General features: G+C 39.2%; 1 protein-coding gene across 1 annotated transcript in view; it reads right to left on the bottom strand.

Moving 5' to 3' along the window:
• The window catches only part of pepd (peptidase D), a 125,967-nt gene that overhangs the window by 93,372 nt on the left and 9,997 nt on the right, over positions 1–22,598 (bottom strand). Inside the window, exons 4-7 of the mRNA XM_066714019.1 lie at positions 21,544–21,607; positions 6,998–7,045; positions 5,393–5,454; positions 2,718–2,762 (exon numbers count right to left, since the gene is read on the bottom strand). Of these exons, the coding sequence (XP_066570116.1) occupies positions 2,718–2,762; positions 5,393–5,454; positions 6,998–7,045; positions 21,544–21,607 (219 nt within the window). The remainder of the gene's footprint in view (positions 1–2,717; positions 2,763–5,392; positions 5,455–6,997; positions 7,046–21,543; positions 21,608–22,598) is intronic.

The following is a 22,598-nucleotide window of genomic DNA, read 5'->3' as shown; positions in this document are numbered from 1 at the left end:
TAAAATAAACGATACAGGTAATGCGCTATATTGTAATGTTCCAACATATAGGCTACTGTATTGAGTTTGGAGAACAAATCAAAAAGGATCTTAGACCATTCCTCCATGCAGAATCTTTCCAGATCCTTGATATCCTTCGGCCTGTGCTTATGGACTGCCGTCTTCAATTCAAACCACAGGTTGTCAATGGGAGTCAAGTCAAGAGACTGAGACGACCATTGCAAAATATTGATATTAGCCAAAGAGCTCTATTTATCTATCTGACCATAGAACCCAGTCCCAATCCAAATGCCAATGCTGTTTAGCAAAGTCTAGGCACTTACATCTGTTTGCGCTCAATAAAGGCAACCCTTCCAAATAGGCTATTTGTATGGAGGTATTGTTTAATTGTAGATTTGGAGACCCCAAGATGCAATCAAGTTCTGCAATTCTCCAACTGTGGCCCTTGGATTCTTCTTTGTCTCTCAAACCATCTTCCTCACAGTGCATTGGGGCAAGATGTACTTGTGTCCTCTAACAGGCAGGTTTACCACTCTTCTAGGTCTTTTTCAATCTCTTGAGATCCATTCTATTATTTATTTTGTCCATCTCTGGTCTGTTCTTCTTGCAACATGTCCGGCCCATTGCCATTTTAATAACATCGTGCCATTTTCTTCCAATATGTATTACATCCCATTTTCATTTTTGTTCTGATTTCTATCATGAGATCTCCATCTGCATTAATTTGCTGTCAAAGGCAGACATTACTTGACTGCTGACTAAATGTTCATCATTTACACAAAGTTGTTAAACATGGTCTTACTCAAGTTCCTTTTGAATCTGAGAGTTCTTGAATTTGAAGCTGCAGCTCTTCGGGTGATTTTGTAAAGATGCCGATACCATCTGCAAATCTCAGGTTACTCAAGTAAGCTCTGTTTATCTCGATTCCTTCTTTTCTGTGTTGCCATGAAGAGTTTGAAAGATTGTGTCTCCTTGAAAAACGCCTTTGATATCTTGATATATATATAATTTTTTATTCCCCCCCCCCCCCGATAAAATCTTTGGAAAAAAAAGTTTTTATGTCTTTTTTGGTTCTCAATAATGATTTGTATCCCTTTTAGACACAAATGTCAAAGTGAGAATCATTATTTCTCTGAAACACACAGGGAGACTCCAGCTATCCAATCAATTTGTACATGCACACAAATGTAGCGCCCTTATGAATTTTTAAAGCACTTCATGAATTCTTCAGCACCAGACAGAATAATTCAAAGAGGATCAACTGTTCTATCAAGTGTTCCATGCACAACATTTACTAGTGTACATTACACTTCCAATTAGAACGCTCAAAAGGATGGTGAAAGTTACATTAACTGGACGGCTTTCAAAGATGATTGCCTAGTGCATATTTTACTCCAAACGCACTGTAGGTGACCCTGCAAAACCATCTTTTAATCACCATAACGTAAACGTGTTGTCTACAGTGTAGAAGTACATGCATGAAAAAAATACATGAACAGATATATACTAAAGTTATTAACATCTGACAACTCGATTTTTGCTACTTAAAAAAAACATGGGGCTCAGATCATGATGGCGGAGTAGTTTACAGGTTGTTTTCTTGAATTTTTGATCAAATGTATTGAGAACGTGTTTGAGGGAGGTAGGGGTCTGATTGCAGGAGAAACTTATTAATGTACCACTTTTCATTTGCTTAACAAAGGTATTGCATAGATTAACACATATATATTTGTGAGCCAAGCTATTTCCAATTTCATCCTTTTTTGAGCTTATATATTAAACTATATTAAGCCATCAAATACTACCGATTCCTCAAATGGAGAGCGCAGCATAAAACTATCAGGATAAAACTGCAGTCTTATAGGGAAAATGCCTTTTTTATATGAAAAGCAAAGAAGTATGAGAACTACAAGAAGTGGTTAACTCGACATAAACAGACCAGACAGGCCAAACGATCTTGGGTAGAAGACTTGGGAGGTGGAGGGGAGGGGGAAGAGAGGAAATAAAGTGTCAGGGATCTGGGTTGATTATTCATACAAAGAGCAGGTGCCACCAGCATGGTCTTACTGACACTCAGCTTGCAGTTTAGCCTGCAGCAGGAAAATGCACTAAGTGCCATGGGAAGCAGCTCTGTTTGTGGGGATAAAAGGAGGCTTTGGGGCCTGTACCACTTTCAGCATTCCCAAATAGAGAACTGGAGGGGGAAGAAAGGAGCTGAGGAGTACAACAGAAAAGAGAATGGCAACCTGAGCACTCAACACATTATACAAGCTTTACGGGGTGCCTTTGTAGATTCTGCACTTGGAGTGAATAGGCTATTGGAGCTTAAAACAGGATTAACTCTTGTAGCTTTGATAAAGAGTCATTTTAAAAAGGAGGGTGGGGGGGTAGAGGACAAAAGGGTAATGTATTTTGTATAATGCAATTTCAATAAAAAAGAGGAAATAAAACAAGAGGAACTGATAAGTCTTCATGTTTTAAGAATCTGTTTAAGCCGTTTACTTTCATTTCAAGTCAAAGAAACACAAATTCAATATGGAGATTAAAAGAGCAGGCAGTGTTAAAATATTGTTGGGTACTTATACATCATTCGACGCCTCTTTCATGGCTTGCTTTCTCAATACATGTTTTTCAAAGGCTAGCTTACTTCTCATATGTGTGGAAGAAGGATTCCATAATACTGTAGGGGGATTTTTAGATGTTTATTCAATACTCACCATTCAACTATTTCAGGATGCAGAAGAATGTTGTTCACTTGAAAACTAAAAAAAAAGACAAGATAATAACCAGTTACCATGCAATGATCAAAATCACTGTTTGTCCAAGTTCAGATTTAGATATTCCTGGAAATAGAGACTCGAGATGCACAGCTGGTATGGTATGAGCCATTGTATGTTTAAGAAGCCACAGACCTCCGCATAGCAGTCAAACATGAAATTAAGAGTGTATTTAAGAGAGGAAATAGGAGGTAATTCTTTACATACCCATCCATGAGAGTCTGGAAAAATAAACCCAACTATGTTGTGGATACGGATTCACAGGGATTCATTAAGGACCAGAGGATCAATACGTTACTAGCAAATTACCAAATGGTAAATTCATTGGCTTTCTTATGTTTGTTTGTGGTTGTTGTTTTTCTGCCGGAGTATATTCTTAATTGCAAGTGTTGGCTTTGCTTTCAATAAGTATGCAGCTAAGAAAAATATTGAAATGTATCCAACAAGTACTATTTAATGGTTCTATGAATGCAGTCGATTGAAAAATGGCATTGATAGCTCAGAAAATGCACTATTTCATGGCTATCTAACGGTTTATTTATTTGTTTTGTTCTGATAAAAATCAGTTCCGTTAGTAGAAATTAAAAGGTCAGCTGTTATTATTGCTGTCCTCTAGAGGGAGTGAAAAGATCAACCTCTTTATTCTATTAGAGAAGTTTAAATTAAATAAAACAGAAGAATGCACTGTAGCCAACTTTTTAGACACTGTGGAAAAGCTGATGAATTTTGTTTGCTAATATTCCAGTCAAACTCTGCAGAGGGATATTATTTTTGGCACTGACATTTACCAGAACTGCAAAGTCATCTAAATCAGAACTAGCACTGTATTCCAACACTGTGAAATGGCATGCAATAACTGAACACTGAATATACTTTTCAAATCTTGTAAATAGGGGACACAAATGTACATGCACATGAGGAACCAATTTATTAAATGCTATGACTTGGGATGAAATGTATGGGGGGGAGCCAGTCAGGTAGGGAATAATAATGAAGAAAGACATTTTTAATTTATGTGTTAAATGATGTTTCAACTTGATGGGGGGGGGGATTCAAATTGGCAAGAAGGAAATCTATCTAATTCTCCCACTGGTAAATGAAAAGACTGGGTCATGCATTATTTAGCATGCAAATTCTCTCTGTATTAAGACATAATAGTAAAAAAATTCAATAACTTGGTATGAAAGTTGTCTGCCTGCAAATGAGATTGGAGCGTGGAAGTGCAATGTGAAAATTGAATTGTTTTTCTTGTTTTTATTGTTCCCCTGGCCGACAAAGGCTTGGCAGTGCATAATAGAATAGAAGGAGAAATATGTTATGGTGTTAATTACTTTTTTTTCCAGGATTTTATTTGGTGGATTGGTGATTAAGCTTTCCTAGGGCACTTGGAGCATTTCAAAGTTTTATCTAACAATTCTAAGTTTTAATCTTCTTACACGAGCAGGTGGGAGAATGATTAATAGCTGAGTACTTGTGATATGTTGACCAGTTAATCTTGCCGCACTGTATGTGAAAGGGATATCCAAGAGCTGCTACAGACAGGGAGACCTGAGTTTATTAAACCTGCAAAGGCACATTTAACTCCTCTTTATTACCTTTTAACCACCACCGTTCAATACCAAGACATTCAGAGGACAAATTAAAACTATAGTTCTGACGTTTTTATTTTTTGACAAATGCCCGTTTATCGTGGCTTGAATCCGGCGTCCACTGTATTGATCTTTAAGGGAAACAGAACACCCGGCATACTCCTTTAAACAAACAACAAAAAAAAGATTCCAGCTGCATTGGCATTGCAGACACACATTTGTTAACCTGAAATGGGATCTCGATGACATTTTAAATTTAATATAACTCTTGATCATCAGTCAGCCATGCCGGTGTACAAATTGCATTCAACTTGGTTTTCTTGTTTAAGATCAGGTGCCTAGTTTCAAACAGTTGATAGCATCTCAGAGGCCCATCTGTACAGTGGATGGTAGGTGGAACTTAAATTCTCCACCAACATTGCTAGGGGAAAGTGTCTAATCATGCACGTTGGTTGTTTAATGTTTTGATTCAGAGTTAGTTTTCAGTTCTGATGTGAATCAGGTATGTGAATCATTTGGGATCAGTTTATTAACATTAAAGCCGAAATATGATGTAATGCACTGAAATGTAATTCATGCCCAAGTGAAAACATCAAAGTCTAAAGATATTTTTCTTTTCATTCCTTTTTAGAAAATGGAGAGGAGAAGGCTTCATTTGTCACTGGGACTGAAATCCATTTAAATAACCCACCCAACAAACCCTGGTGGCTTTTTTAAACATAGACACAGGCACCAATATCCACAACTGGCAGCATTCCCTACCACACCTATTTGCAAAATCATCGTATATGTTTTCTCTTTTATGTTTTTAAGCATCAGAGAACTTACCAGAAAAATAATTTCACTCTCCGAAAAATGACTAAACTAACAACAGTCCCTTATATAATCTATAGACTATGTTTGCCATTTGCATACATGCACTTTTGGCATCCTTCTCATAATCAAAGACGGATGTGTGAGTTTTACTTTTCCCCTTAACAATGTGCAATTTCGCTAATGAATTACCCAACCCAATTAAAGCCTTACCGGCTGATTCCTTCAAACGAGGCTTCGCGGCAGATACTCCCGCTATCAGTATTCAGCCCACGCTGTAGAGAAAGACACACTTATTACTTTTCCTTGCAAGTCTTCTAATAATGCCAATCCACTACAGGGAGGACAAAAGCCAGACATCGATGCCTGTCTGTCTGGCCCTGCAGCAAAATGAACTCATCCCAAGTCATAACAAGCTCATAAAGAAAAGAAAAGGAAACAGTACTGCAATGACTCGATGCTGTCCATGGATAGCAGACAAACTCTCATCTTCCGTTGTACAAGTCGACCCTGTATTTGAACTGGAATGAAAAGCATGTGCACTTCATGATTGGACACTTCTACACACCTAGCCTTCCTGGCAAGAATGCACTTTCTTTCATGAAGCACCAGTGCTGAATGTATGTAGAATTGCAGGCACTGAAGCCTTGAAGAGCTAATTTGCGTATTTGCAATCTACACTGACGAGTTGTCGAGCGGATGGGCGGGAGTGGATTGTGTAGTATTGTTGTGTCAAGCTGATCAAGAAGGACTCTGTAAGGCTTCAAGATCAACAGGTTGGGGACCAGTGCACTAGAGCATCAGTTTAGGAAAGCCTTTGAAACCTTTGATTTAAAAAAAAAGGAAGAAAAGAAAGCAATCCCTGCAGATGAAGTACTCAGATACCAAATTGAATGAGCTCACCTTTTCCAAGGGATTCTGTGCCCCCTGGGTTTCATTTTAAAGTCCATCTGAAACTAAGTAGATACTAAACCCTGGACTGCAATAAATGACACCGTGCCTTCTCGCTTCACATGTGTGTAAAAGGGCTCTGAAACAAAAAACTTACCCAAGGATTAAGTCATCATTCTTTCCAGTGGACACTACCATTGCTGGCGCCAAGCACATTCAGCCAGTTACGGAAAAAAAATGAAATAAGCAGAACTAAAACCTGATATCCTAAAATGAACACGATTTGTGTCTTGAAGGTTAGTAATGACGGCGGGAGATCAAGGATGCACACAGTACATTAGACCTGAGCTAATGTGTATGAAAGACTTCAATTACATCTCTCTAAAGAGCTCAGAAGCAATAAAGCAACATTTTTTTTTTCTGTCTTCCTTCATGGATCATTTCCAAGGATTGAAAATGCCACCGTAAAACCTAGCCATCGGCCATAGATATCCTTGTCTTAATAGAATAAACATTGTTATTTTCCCTGGTTGGTGTATTTTCTTCGTGATTCCTTTCCTGTTCATCCTAAATGTGCTCTATTGGATCGAGATTAGGCCTCTTACTAGGGCCATGCAAACACTATTTTCCTCAAACCCCACAGTGTGAGGTACAGGGCCTTGCCATAATATGTCTGACATCTATGCTGGTACTGTACAATTTGTCCAAAACATCACAATACAACCTGCAGTTGTGGAGTGCTTAAAAAATCTATACAATAAAAGACCTCTGAAACAGCCAGAGAAAGACTTTAAGAATCATTCAGGTCATGAAAGCAGATTTGCTCTCTTCGGTATGAACTGTCCTGTGACAGAAAATCTAAATCCCACCTCAGCCAAACAGCTCTCGTCTCCCTATGTAATCCATGTAGATCAGACATGGACTTACCAGTGTTAGGAGAACTGCTGGGCTCTTGCCGGAAAGAACATCAGCGATCTGTAAAAGAGAAGGAAGGCACATGTAAGAGGACATTTGCTTTAAAAAAAGACGAGAAGTACAATTCTGAGAACAGTAGGAAACGGAGAGCAGGAGTGTCTGCAGCGTTGCCCTCAAGGATGTGGTTCGTCTTACACTTGGAAATGCTGAAAAGGCACAATTCACTGGATTGAGCAAGTGACACTAATGTACAGGGGGGCTGCTGATAATAGCATAATATATGGTCCTGCTCAGGGGAGAATTGCTACAGGAAAGCACATGGGGAATCCAGAGGAACGAGGTAACAAGTGCACAAGCAGAGACATGGAAGAGCAGCATTTCAGATGGAAAATAGGTGGTATTACTATACACAAAAGGTGGTGGGTGTCTGGAACAAGCTACCCAGCCACACAGTGGACGGTGAATTCCTAGGATCCTTTAAATTAAATGGCCGGTTGTGAGCAGCAAGCACAGAAGGAAAATAGACCCAGTCATGGGTTCATCCCAATAGCAACCTCTTAAATTAGAAGGGGATTATTTTAAAATAAATGGGTTGAAGAAACACACATTTCTTCCTTTCGTGCAATTATAAAGGCTGGGATGCTCCATTACTCATGATCTGTCAACTAACACGACGATCCTCTCAAAATCCTAAACACCCACTGACAAACAATGCTAACAAGAGCTTAGCAGTTAATGACTGCTCTGCAAACAGCGCAAATGTCATGTTACAATGAATTAACTTTGTGTGACAAGCTCCGGTGCATGAGGAACTGTACAGGTATTAAATGGAGATTTTAGCATCTTATTTTAATTTTTGGTTTGTTATTCTGGGGGCATTTTTGTTTTAAAAAAACACAGTTTTTTGTTGAGGTCATGCAAGTTGAAGGGAGGAGGGGAAAAATCACACAAAGTCATGTAGGGTTGAGTGTAATGGAGCCATGGTTAAGCAAGAATGACAAAGAAACAACAGGGAGGAAAGCAAATAGGTAATTAACCTCATTCTCATTACACAGAAAGTAACTGCCCCCAAAAGCACAATTATTTAAATCTTCAGCACAGTGAGCAATTTAATAGAAATTAGACTGACATCTGCCTGGATGAAAATACATGCAAATAGGATAATACATACAGAGAGAGAAAGTCGGGGTAGACAGAGGGGAAATAATACAATACAAACAAAGATTTTAGTACATTTAGGCTGCAATGGCCACAATTTGTAAAGCAAACGTTCAGTCTGACTTTAAAGCCGAGATAACTTCTCCTCCCTCTGGAAATAGTAAAATGTTCACTTCAAGGTTTTTAAAGACAGCTTCCTTTTTTATGGTAAGCTTCCAGTCTCTCTCCCTGGCACTTTGCTTTTTAGAGATATCCCACATCTTATTCTTTAGGGTTTAATTTATTGCATTTAATGCATTATTTATTCAAAAGGACAATTAACCATTTTATGGCCGATCTAGAGGGAATTCTAGTAGGCGCATCTCTTTTTTCTCTTTTCTTTTTCATAACAAAGGCAGCATAATACATGCCATCAATTTTAAAATAAATATGACTGTATGGGTGTATGTTTACAACATCCTCCTTTGCTGTATTTTGGGAGAGGAAAATGTTCAAATCAAAAAAAGGGGAAAAATATATATAATTGGAGGGAGGAGGGTTGGGTTACATCAGGATTTAAACTGATAATTACTGTAAGCTTGTGTAGAATTATTTGCAACGTACCGACTGGATGCACATATTCCATGATAAACCAGGGGCAAGTTAATTGAAATTAGGAATTTGGTGGGAATAGGAATACTTATTATCAGTTAATATAACAATCAGAATAATACAATAGCTGATGCCATTGTTATACCAGAAAAAACTAATACTGCAGAAGATAGGAAATTGTGCTTTTCCTGCATATATAATCGCTATGCTTTCACTATAACCTGGTTTGCGTGCTAAAATTCTTCTACCTTAGGGTGAAGGAGGGCACAGCAGGAAGGAAAATAAAGTTTCTGACAAGGTACCATGGCAATCGAGTCTGACATTTACAGTAGTTAACAGCATTGGAATTGCCCGGGTCTATTTTCAGTCCATTGTAAGCCCTTGGGTGTCCGCCTCAGTGTTTTCCTAAGACTCAGAATCCACATGATTTCAAGCATCTTTCTAGATGACTTCAGTTAAGGTCCTCAGTGAAGGGAAAAAGGGACCATTTTTTATTTACAGGCCTGCGACTCATTCCACATCGTGGTTACTGCTGCAATATGTATTTCCTATACATATATACACATCCTGGAGATAGCTTGACTATATATGTGTAAAGAGTACTCAAAATCAGCCACATATGTTTTACTGACATTTTTTGTGGGGCCTTAAAAACAGAGACAATTCTGAACACCACCAAATGTATCAAAACAAAAAACAATTCCAAATGTTTTGCTTTGGTTGTTGCAACTGCTGGTGCTTTTTTAACTGTCAAAATGATTGGACTGGATTGGTTTGCGGTCATCTATCAAAACAGTGGAAGTGAGAGCTTTCACACATTTAGCTGTCAGTGCAGAAATGACAGGTGTTCAAATTAGGCCTTGTCCCTCTTTAACTGTGACATTTGGAAAAGACAAAGAAATAGTTTATAACTATCAGTGGAGAAGCAGGAAGCTGTGTTGTAAAATAACGATTAGCAAGAAGCAGTTGAAGATGCTTTTGAATAATACAGTACTAAAGTTCATGCAATGGATGAACATTTGGCTCCAGATAGCTTATCAACAGTCCCTGTTAATTACTTTAAAGGTTGTTTTTTTAGTTTACATTTTTTTTTACATTTTCATCCAATGCAGATAACAGAATTTCGTCATTAATACTTAAGTAGTTCACAGGCCTGTAAACAGGTCATTAAAAAGATACCTGCAACAACAGAGTACAAAAACTGATAAACACCAGTTTCTTAAGGGTTCATTTCAGGTCAAGGTTGGTTTTTGTTCCATTAAAGTCTTTATCCTGTGTGTGAAACCTGTGCCAAATACGTGCTTAAAAACCTGCTGAAATGTTGTCGTTTCAATTAGTTTAAAGGACTTCCTATCATTTAAACAGGACAGGAATGTCAAAATCCCTACCCCCCCATATGCTCTTTCCGCAGCAACAAAATAACATTCAGCAATGCCAGGTCTGCAAAAAGAAAAAGGAATCACTCTTGAATTTGTTGGACCAAAAACCCCTAAAAAACCTCAACATGTTTTATCCATTAACTAGCAGGAAAATAGTGAGATTTCAGTGTGGTGGGGGGAAAGCTATACCATGCACAATAATTATACATTTTTAGTCATACTCATGAATCTAACTTTATGCATAATTAACCAGCTCAGAATATCCAATTTACATATGACAGTGAGCAGTATTATAGTATACTGGCATAGCTAATACTTCAGAGAACAGGTAGGTACTGGTGACTGAGTGCATTGTTAAAAATAAATATGAACCTCTCTTTGAAACCACTTTGGGTGCTCATCAACAGTGTCCAGAAGACAGGCAACAAAGTTTGGTATCTCTGCACACACGGATGACCCTGACCACACAGAAACTATGACCCAGTTCTATACGAATATTTGATTGAGGCTGTATATTTGACAGAGCAGGCTTCCTCCTCCCTAATGCAATCAAGCCATCAAGTAACAAGCTTTGAATTGGTAATTGGCAGGCGGGTCAAAGCTTTGATCTGGCACAGGCTGCCGTGAACAGAACAGTAGCTCTTGCACAAGAGGTACAGTGAACAAACATACCAGCCCTGAAACTCAGTTAATATGCAGGGTCGCATGCTTGGTTCAACAGTGTACATGCTGTAACAATAAAAACTGTAATGGTGCTCTTTGAATTTAAGTAATAATGTGGTAACGCACAAATTGCAACACTAGTGCATAGAATTGCAAAACGTTCGATACAGTGAGTTTACTTACTGTACAATACAAAGTGCCCTAGTCAAATGCCAGATAACATCATAATATCATTAGTCATAAGTCTGAATGAACTACAGAACATTTAAAATGTGGGATATCTGAAGAAATACTCTCCAAGAAAGATCTAAACCTGCCAGAAACAAAACAGATTGCTCTTTTTTGCATTTTAACAATGAGGTAAACCATTTAAGGCTATATCACAGTTCTCATAAAATGAAAAGATTCTCTCTGGAAACATGCCTACTGTAGAACTAAAATAACAAAATGAAGAAATGACAAAGAAACAATGTGGAGGATTAATTAGGAGGTAACATTTAAAAAGGGTCAAATGATTAGACTGGAACCACATGCCAAACAGCAGAGCATCCATCAACAGATACAAAGACCTTTACTTATGTCAATTTATTGTAATATTACTGTATTGGGAAACAAACAACAACAACAAAAAATCCAGCTCAGATATAGCTGTATTACAGATGTTGTTTTAGTCTCCCGCAGCACGGAAGCTGAAATTGAGTTATGCAATGTTAACCATGCATACTTTTTATTTCTTTAATCTAATTATGTGCTTAATGCATTCGTTATTCGCTATGACCACTCACTCATCGTGGTGTTTTACAGTGTTCAGTTTGCTGCTTAATATGCTTGAGGAAAACTGCATTTTCCGTTGTAACGCCAACATGTATAAGAAATAAACAAACCCATAAATAACCTCAATGAGCAAGGAGACAGAGAGAGAAAATGACAGAAGAATGAGGATATTCCAGATTCATGCTTGCTGGGGACTAAAGTATTCCTTTGTGTAGTTACTCTGATGAAGCACAGGTCACCAGTCTTGGAAACAGAAAACTACAATCCAATGTGATTCATAAATAGGGCCCTGCGTTAAACCACTTACTGATTAATAATCATCTCAATTAGTCATTGTATTAATGTGCATTAATGGATTGCTTCTGTCAGGTGGTCTTTAAAACAATTTTCTGCTTAGGCAATATTTTTTTTTATGGTTGCAATCAGCTTGGTTTCCTCTCAGAAAATTATTTGCAAAAAAATGTTACTAAATTTGGCAGTATACCTCAAAGAATGTCACTGTATGCATTGATCCAGGAATCAGTGCTGGGTTTTTTAGTTTTTCTACTATTTTATTGACAAATTATGTGCTCCTACTAGTAAACTGAAACACTTAAATTATTTAGGCATTCCAAGAATACTGAATAAGACAGATTAGTAATAAAGAAATGCATGACTAAATGTCTGTAACTGCTTAATCAACTCGCCAATGCATGTTAGTAGAATGACTAATTGAGGTGATTAAAGGAATTGGGAGATTATTAATCAATAAGTGGTTTAATTAAGCAGACTACATGACCACCTTGCTCTGGGAAGAATGAAGTGCAGCGTAAGAAAGCTGGTTGCATAAAAAGCAGGGCCCTATTCACAGGTCACCTATTCAGAATAAATTATTGGAAAAGTGACCATTTCATTCATCCATCATTTGGAACAAACACCTGAATGCCCTCTATCCTTCAAGGACCAGAGAGCCCATAACTGAACAAGTGACTTCCTTAATTGATAAATAGCATGTGTTCCCTGTCTTCAGAAACTGCTGATTGAGGTGGGGTGGGTATTAAACTGGATTGGTGCTCTGAAGAACTGGGGTTGAACATGAGAACAGCCTGTTTTCAGTGACGAGGGAGACTTGAAAACAAGTCCCAATAAGCAGGTACAAGATAGGTTGGATTATGGCTGAATTAGTCATTAAAGTACGGAAATGCCTTAAAACACTGCGCCCACACCCTGACCCATGTCTGGTCGCTGGATAACGAACAACCACAGGAATAAATAATTAGGAGGAGCACCTACGCGCCAGCAAAGGCAGGAACTGTTTTTCAGCCAAGCGACTTGATACATGCTACAATCTGGCTATTTGTCAGGCGAGCGGCTGAAAGACAATCTAAGTCCTCGGTCACAAAATTTACTGCGGGAGGCAAAGGTTGAGCATAAAGCAGCACAAATGACATCACTGATGGCTGTGTGGAGGCAATCCACCAAAAAAGAAAAAAGAAAAAGAGCTGCAAAAGTTTCCATTACAGTCAAAGAAAGAATAAGAGGCAGGGCGAGCCGGGGCCGTGGAGGTCAATAAATAGCGACACGGAATGGTATCCAGACTGGATGGGCTGTAGCAGGTCATTAGAAACAGATCCATAAGGAGAAATATCAGAGGGCTGGAAAAAGAGAGAGAAAGGAGAGGCACACGGATACACAGTGTCCCTGCATGTTGAGCACAGGCAACACTTTGGTGGTCTTCACTGTTCATCGTTCAATACATCCCAGAGGTGTAAATGAAAGTGCCGTACCGTCGCACAATGCACAGTGGCCCAGAACAGGTGAAATCTCAACTCTGATTCCTGCCATCCTGTTTATGCACATGCAATATGATGGGATTATCCATACACAGTGGGGCTGGGCATTTGACAAGGAAATCTCTGCCTCATCACAACCACTGCGTGCAAGCACAAGCTGATGTGTGCATTTATGACCGGTTTTGTCACTGTAAAGCAAATGTAGTATCTACTGACATTAATCTTTTAGTTGCCTAACATTATGACATTTTAACAATGTCAGGCAATTACAAACCAAGCGGAGTGTTCTTTCACCACCTTATCACCTCCGAAGACTCGCGATTCAGATTAGCATCAGCTTGGCTCCCTGGATCAATCCCTGTAGTTTGGCTGATTTCACCAGGTTTGTTTGCTTTGGGTCTGTGACTTAAGCACAATGGACAGTTAAGTCTGGATCAAGAGCATCTGTGAGAGCTTTGAACAAAGCGCTCCCACAGAATGCAGACACTTGGCTTGACTTTAGCTGGCACCCCTGTGTTCATCATCTTGCCTTTGAGCTAATTCAAAAGGCACTCAATGCAAAATCTGATAGAGATGCTTTTTCCTTAATTACATTAGAACAGTCTGAGGATTCCATTCAAGACCAAGTGGGATAATCAGTCGCAAAGAGGATGTAATGATCTCGTAGCTGACTAATTCATACCGCAGAATGCATTGCAATTACATAAATGGTTCCACCTTTTTACATAAATGAAAGACGCGTGCGATGCATGTCAGGTGTGATTTTGATTCTGCTTTCAAATAAGTGTTACTCATGTTGCATTTGTAATAAACTATATATAGGATAGGATAGTTGCAATCTTGTCCTCCCTGTAGCTCCTGGAAAGTGTGTATATGTGTGTGTATAGTTATAGTGTATACTATATAATATAATTATACACACAAAGATACACACACCCTGAGACATGTTGTCCTTTTCCAGAAATCTTTTACCACAGTCAGAAAGACACTCGGCTAACAAACTACACCTATGACCAAGAAAACCGCTGATTTTAATACTACAGAGAAGTAGAATGATGGGGAAAATGGACACCAACAATGAGAGGGAATTAAAAAAAATTACAGCGTTCACTGATATCCACTGAAGGATTGTCAAGCAAACAAACAAACTAGCAAACGCACCAGAGATTGAACCAAAGCTTCCCAGATTCACTGTGCTGCAGATTCAGCCAAGGCATATCAGTGCTCCTGTCTCAGTAGGGACAAACTATCATTTCTCCCCTTAATTAGAGCAGGAACTTAAAGCAAATCAAGAGCGTTTCCACAAGTTGGTTGGAGGCAACCTTGGTGGCTTTTTAATTACTCAACTGTGCCTTTCCGGAGGTGATTATACCAAATTGCTCTGCTAAATATAAGCCTTGCAAACTGAAGAAGGCACACAACATTCAATGCGCCACCGTAAGTTGGGCAGGCATCCTAGACAGTCCAGAATGACACCCAAGGGTGACCGATATATAATCTTCTTACTAACCCCAGGGAAATAGTTACCCACCCCACGAAGCTGCACGTATCATAGCGCAATGCCAAGCCATGGGCCGTCAGCGATCCTAATTTCCACTAATGATGCTAATTGCCTCACCCACTTGCAACAGTTTCCGCTTAAATCCCCCGTACCGTTTTAGGAAAGTGAAAACAGATGCAAGCGTCTGGTGGGGAGCTGGGCGGAGGGGGGTGGATCTATGAATATTAAATGGCATTTCCTGGTTCCTCTGCCGCTAAACAGTCAGCTGCTCATTTGTATGTGCAGCCGCGGCACGTTTTAAGCAAGAGTCTGTTGACAGAGAGGATTGTCACAGCCCTGTCCGCGATGTATCCTTCCCAGCTCGCCGTGGGTTTTCTTAGACTACCCTTCTGAGGCTTGTTTGATCTGCTTTTCACCTTGTATTTCTGACTTTATTTACCTTTCTGAATAGATTTTAAAAAACAGATGAAGCACCCCCCAGCCCCCCATTGTAGAGGAGGATTTGCTATGCACGAAGGTGGCGGGACAGCATGTTAACACCATAGTAAAACCATGCACGTGGCCTGTAGCACAGCTTTATAAGGGTTGGGCTGGTTTTAAACAATCAAGGACATACATGCAAAATAGATCTTCTCATACCTTTGCTAAAACTGCTTTACTATTTTAACAGATCTGTGCACGCCCTTTGCTACACAGGATTGTGTTTCTTGCATTTCTAGAGCTTGAATATTCAGACCGATTGGCATCTGAAATCCATCAAACATTGTGTGAAAGGGAACAAAATCTACTTCTACATAAATTCGGCAGACACTACCAGAGAGACGTAGAGCACACTGATAACTCTCCTACGTCTTTCTTTGCAGGAGAGAAACTGGGAGATAAAATGATGCAATATGCTGTGAGTTACTACTCTGGATAGATAAATGGGCTTTAAAAGGAAAAAAAACAGTTGGCACGAAGGGGAAATATTTAATATTTTCCATGGAGACAACAACGAATATATAAATAAGGGGAGTATCTGTGGAGCAGAGGCCAGCATAGTCTGTACTGGAAAACTATAATACAGTTTCAAATCAACTATGTTTGAAAAAGCTTGCAAAAATGTTTTCTCGGTGTAAAAATCAACAAGAAAAGCAGGGACAAGAACCCAAGAAGGAAGCTCACGAAGGGAAAGCTAATGAGATCATCTATTTTAAAAGCTTCTTGCATTCTCATGGCACACATTTCATAATTTTGCCATTTGTGGATGAAGACAACAAAACAAATCCCCTTAGTATGACCCCAAAGCAGATATCAATGAGCAGTTTAGAGATCATATGGAACATGTCTGATAACATATTGGAAAAGGCAGCTTTGACTGAATGTGAGAAACTGTCCCATTAAAAGTCAAGTAGTCATATCTGACAACCTTTAAACCTTCCTATGCTATAATGCATCATAATATATTGTGCATTGATTTGAGAAGCTGTTTTAAGAGTTATACATCAATAAGCACACAGGCTGCTAAATGCACTAGACACTATTTACAATAATATTATGGGCAAGAGTCAATGGGAACAGGCTCAGATGATTGACAAATGAGAATTGTACTGTTCACCTTCCCGAGTAAACAATTCTGACATTCATAATTTATGAATACAGAGTTTAACACAAGCCCAGTGTTTCCTGAGACAAAGCTACCGAGAGTTCAAACATTTATTTGCTTTTGTCAGCACTTGACATGTCAAGGTATACCGATTTCTCGCTTTTCTGCTTCTTTTATTTTTGATCCCCCTCTGCCCACGATTGTTTGAGTATTGCGACAACGGATCGAAAGAAGAAAGAAAAAGAACTAGCCTATTGGTGAAGAAGTGGACTTTATATATTCACCAGTGTAAGACCTAGGAAAGGGGTTGAACTGGTGCCCTTTTCATTACGGACACACCTGAGCTCAGCCGATCCATCACGGTTAGCCTCTTTTCACCAAACGTCCATTGACCATTGATTGTGTGCCGAAGAAATTATAATAATTTACTTTTCCCTTTAGGTAAGCTCATCTTTTAACTTTATTTCAGTTCAGGTCCCCACAAGAGCCATAAGTATCCTCAAGGGCAACCAGACAGGCTTTTGAGACATTTTTGTTGCGTTTCTGCTCGGAAAGCTGCAGTTAGCACCGCTGAAATAATAACCCGAGCTTCTCCGGCACTGACTCCGTTCCAATGACTGTGTGATTGTCTTCATCTGAATTCAAGACACAGGCCTGTGAGTTGTCAAGCCTCCTCATTACGAGATGCTTACCTGGCAAGATCAAAAGCTGTCAAGGAGGGAGATTTCAAGCTGACGTGACACTCTGTATAGCAAACAGTGAGACGTTCAGTAACTACCTGCTTCAGATGCTCCTGGGATGGAATCAACACAGTCACAACTTCCAGCGCTCCGGAGTGTGTGGAAAGCACAAAGATAGATGATATTTGAGAGGCTCCTTTCATCCCCCTGCCAGATGCCTCCCCCCCACCCAAAGCATCTCAGCATTAAAAGCCTGGGACAGAGGACTACCTGCTGCTCCACAAAAGAACCAGCCTGCTCCCATCTAGCAGAACTGTACAAAAGCTGTTCTGCACTGCGAGAGAGACCGGGAAAAGAAACAGCCTGAAAATCTGAAACAGGTTGTTGGGAATGAGTAAAATAATAATTATAATAAAAAAAGTATTTGCATGCAACAAATGTAGTCCAGTCCTGTAGTGTATTGTATTGTGCAATGCAGGCTAAAACCAAGCATGTCTTAATTATTTGTATTTACTTCTTAACAGACCCATACCCAGGTCCACTTACAGTTCACATTTCACATTAACGCAGTGAAAATGTGCCAGATAATCCTGGCTATAACAGACCAAGAGTGAGAGGGGGATGTGTGTTCAAATGATGTCAGCAGAGAGCTCGGCTAAATGATCTACAAATAAAACTGTTTTGGTAAGCTAATAGACAACTTAGCAAATACACCCTCTTGAATCAGTTAATTGACAGGTATGACTGCATCTTTAAGGGCCATCAGCTTCGAATCACAACCAGTGTGTGACAGACTCGTTTTTAATATCCCAGATGTGAGTGAGGCAAGCTTTCAAGTACAGGAAAGCAAATGTAGCCAGATATCAACTTCTCACTCTTGTGCTGTATAGGCAGTCCAGATCCACAATGCGTTAAGTTTAAAGACTCCCTTCTGTTCACTTCTGTACTCGTCTCATTGATTTTGTTCATACGTTCATGCATTTTTATCATATAATTTGGACGCCGCCCGCTGTGGAATAACAATATATTTTAGAGCATAAATGCCGTGCAGATCATTAAAGCAATGGCACAGTGAAAAGCACTTGAAGAAAACAGGGGTCGAATGGCTTTACTTCCCGGATTCATTAATTCTAATTATTATTAAGAACGCATGAACTGCTGAACACGCAAACTCAAACTGACAAAACTTACAGAAGCACAGGCCAGCAGTCCCAGATCAAACAGACAAACCACAAAATAAAATAACATAAAAGCTAGTGCTAGATTTCAGCTCTAGAAATCCGACAGATTACAAGTAACTACAAAGAAACTAATATTCGATCAGAGAGATTCCCTGGAAACTAGCAGTGAGGTTTAAAAATTTAACAAAAAACATGAATTTCTGGTGTAGAGTATTCTTACAAAAAAAAATCACAATCAGCGTCATCTGCCTTTAAAATTTACCTTCTTGCCTTCCAGGCAGTCTCATTAATATTTCATGCCGGTGTGAAATGTGATCCTCATAATACAGGAAAATTAGTGGGAGACACTAAGATGTGAATCAGCCCCATGCTGGGACAACACATCGGCTTGATGTGAACTCCCAACCTTGGTGTCACAAACAGCTTTATTATGCTCCCGATCCCTCATAAATGACAATATGACTTCCAGACATTGAATAGGAAAGCAGTGCTTTACCAACAGTTGTAATATTTGTTCCAGTAATCCTTTTAAAAACAAGACTTGCATAGCAAACAGAGAAACAAATGATTTCTTAAATGTCTTTCAGGCATCAATCATGTCGAAAGCATCCTTGTGCATTGTTCATGCTGGCTATATTTTCTGCACTATATTTCAATTGTTCTTTTTCTTTATTTTTTTTCCATTCACGTAACACCTTATAGTAAAATTTGTGTTAATCAGCTCCATTAAATTGAGAGTTTAAAATCATTCTGTCCAGTTTATTCTGAAACTCATTTTAACTTAAGTAAAATCTTATTTATAAATAAAGGTCTGGTTAAAAGATAATGTGATGCTAAATGGATGACTATTGGAAGGCCTTGCCCCCCCCCACCCCCTTTCACAATACATTTCTAGGACTGTATGCATTTTGAAAGAAAATTACTGAACATGTATTGAATTCATCTTATTGTATCTGTTCATCTGACATCTTCTAGTGTCACCCATTCATACAGAACCCATCAGCTATTCTATCATTGTAATATTGTGAGAATATGAATGAGACTTTCAAGTGAACATCTTATTTAAAAAAAAAAAAAGGCTCAAGATCTTTCTTCTGAGCACTGAAACCCCCCTGTGAGCCCCTGTAGTTTTTCAACAAACTCCATCTATCATCCTTTTAAACATGATTATCTTGGATTAAACTGTCTCTTGAAAGTTTCATTATTATTATTATTATTATTTATTTATTTATTGGCAGACGGCCTTATCCAGGGCGACTTACAAAATATAAGTGCAATACAAAGTGAAAAAATACAGTTCAGTACAAGGCATAAAACATTACAAATTCAAATTTTCTAAATATAGTTATTAAGATCACAGTATGAATCTCTTGCTTTTCTCCTCTCCAAAAGCACTGTAGGTACATCATTTCGGCACAAGACATCACATTCATTGAAGTCCAGTTAAGTATTGCTTTTTCAGCAAATACAAAAGGAAAAATGCTTGCCTGTTTGTTTTATGTACATCATGGCTTCCTTCAGATGCCCTGCGACTTGCCATTGGCATTGTTTTCCCTCGATCTACAATTATTAGCAGAGCTTTCATGAAAGCAGAGCAGTTTTATAAACTATAAGTGATGAGATGAAAAACTGCACTTCATATCTCTGAGGCTGGCCTTCCACCTCGGAGATAGTGATGAACAAATACAGCAGTTGTAATGCTGGTTTATTATGTTTTTATTGTTTGTTTTTTAAATATGAAAAGGAGTAAGTCTATGCAACAGCCTGTAGTTAGCAGCTGACAGAATTTTTGGGCACAGCAAAGTTATTTCCAAATTTGCTGTGGTTGGATAACAAATGCAATAACTTTTTATTTAATATAGTGCCTTTAATCAGACACCTCAAAGCAACCGGGAAAAACAAAAAAATATACAACAAATATATAATATGCATAGAAAAAAGTCAAATTTGAACACTTCACAAATATGCCAAATCATAAAAATAGGTCACATAAGGCACAGTTAAGTGATTTGGGAATAGACAGCAATTAAGTCAGTGAGCTCAGTAATGAACAGGAATGTGGAGCATCAATACATCTTTCAGGTAAAAACATAGGTAGCCAATTTGTTGCTTTATAAACAAATGGAAACGTAAACTGACATTCTGTGAAAGGATAAGGAGCCAGTGCAAAGTTATTAAAATTGGGGTTGGTGTCAAGACTCATGAGGAACTGAGCCAACCAGGCAAAAGCCCTTTAAAAACACTATCTGAAACAACACATTCTGAGCGAAACAAATGACTAAATCTGCTTCTCAGCATGAGGCAGGGCTGATGAGGGATCTTACATGGGCTAGAATGCAAAAGGTAGACAGACACCTTAATCACGTTCAGTATGACAGCCTAACAAGACGAGCACATTTTCCGAGCAGAAGAGCTTATTCGGAGTCGACCCAAAATATAAATTGATGGTTTTTGTGAAACTCAAGCCTCTATTGGAAAAATTGGGACACACATCCTCCTCGGCTTTTTCACTACGACAAAAATGAACTGATCACTTCTGCAAAATGACTCAGCCACCAAGCAGCAGACACTGTGACTTGGGGTCAGTAGTACATCACTGCCTTTTGAATCAAGTAATGCCTCAATGTCTTATTAATCTCAACAGTGTACTAAGGTGTTGGACTGACCTGAATTGGGACGAGGCACGATCAGAAGGTCTCACCTTGATGAATAGGGGTGAATACAGTCTTACAAGTATTTGCTAATGCATTTGAACCCACAGCTGCATGGGACCCTATTCAACACCAGGCCTCACTAGGAGCCTCTAATATGTAGCGTAATTTTGTTAGCAATTCATACAGCAAACCCTTCAAAGACAAAAACGCCAAAACTCTTAGTATCATTTTAATTAAAATTCTCCCTTTGTTTTGTATATTTGTTGGCTTCTTTCATTCTTGCCTGCCAATCTGTTGGGAGTACTATTCAATTACAAATTACTGTACTAAGGAGGCAGTGCAGGCTGGGGGAGGGTTGACAGTGTCACCGAGGGACAACAGAAACACCGTGCAATCTTTCCACGTCAATGAGCCCATTGGTTCCGCTCGGCAGGCGGAATTGAAAATTATAGTTATGCATTCTGCCCAGCCAGGCATGCAAAGCCTGTCACCACACTGTTTAATAAGCGCTCACTCTCTGATATGTCTTTAGGAAATAAAGCGCCGTCATGACGCGGGGAGAAAAAGCGCGACAAAGGGTAAGGGGAGAGACCGAGGGGAGGGGAGTCCAGTTCACTTACATCGCAGGTGTGGTGAACTTCATCGACACCGTACTTCAGCTTGAAATGCCCCAGGGGATGAATCCTGCAAAACAGAATGCATAAAAACAAACATTAATTAGCAGACCTGGAAGGGTCCTGTTGAATCATGGGAAAAAACAAGCCACCGAGCTCTGCCCAAGGGATAGGGTGGACAAACACCTTAGGCTCTCACGTGGGAAGGTCTGGGTTCAAGTCTCCATGAGCTGGCCAGTGGAACAGGTCTGACAGTCGAGCCTGAACCCCTCTGTGCAGATGGGCTACATTCACTGCTACTCTGTCTTTCACAGGGCCTTAATGGTAGAGAGTGTTTCTGTACCATTTCCCCAGTTCTTCACACTGTCCACTACTGCAGGTCAGATTACAAGCCTTTTTAGTGCTCCTTTTTCAAAACTGCCATAATCCCTTATCTCATCTGCCATTACTGACTTGCACTCGGCTTGTCTGTACGAGTTATTGCAGAGCGATAAATAGCAGAGAGCTTTGTCAGCGTGTGATACCAGATATGCACCTTGCCTTATCCTTCATGTGGCAGGGCACATTATATACAGTACTGTGCAAAAGTTTTAGGCAGGTGTGAAAAAATGCTGTAAAGTAAAAAATACTTTCAAAAATAGACATGTTAATAGATTATATTTATCAATTAACTAAATGCATAGTTAGTGAACAGAAGAAAAATCGAAATCAACTCCATATTTGGTGTGACCACCCTTTGCCTTCAAAACAGCATCAATTCTTCTAGGTACACTTGCACAAAGTCAGGGATTTTGTAGTCATATAGTCAGGTGTTTGATTAAACAATTATACCAAACAGGTGCTAATGATCATCAATTCAATATGTAGCTTGAAACACAATCATTAACTGAAACAGAAACAGCTGTGAAGGAGGAATACAACTGGGTGAGGAACAGCCAAACTCAGCTAACAAGGTGAGGTTGCTGAAGACAGTTTACTGTCAAAAGTCAAACACCATGGCAAGACTGAGCACAGCAACAAGACACAAGGTAGTTATACTGCATCAGCAAGGTCTCTCCCAG

Source organism: Amia ocellicauda, chromosome 9 (genome assembly GCF_036373705.1).
Source record: "Amia ocellicauda isolate fAmiCal2 chromosome 9, fAmiCal2.hap1, whole genome shotgun sequence".
Lineage (NCBI taxonomy): Eukaryota > Metazoa > Chordata > Actinopteri > Amiiformes > Amiidae > Amia > Amia ocellicauda.
Note: the sequence above shows the minus strand (reverse complement) of the source record. Positions and strands in the feature narration are given on the sequence as shown.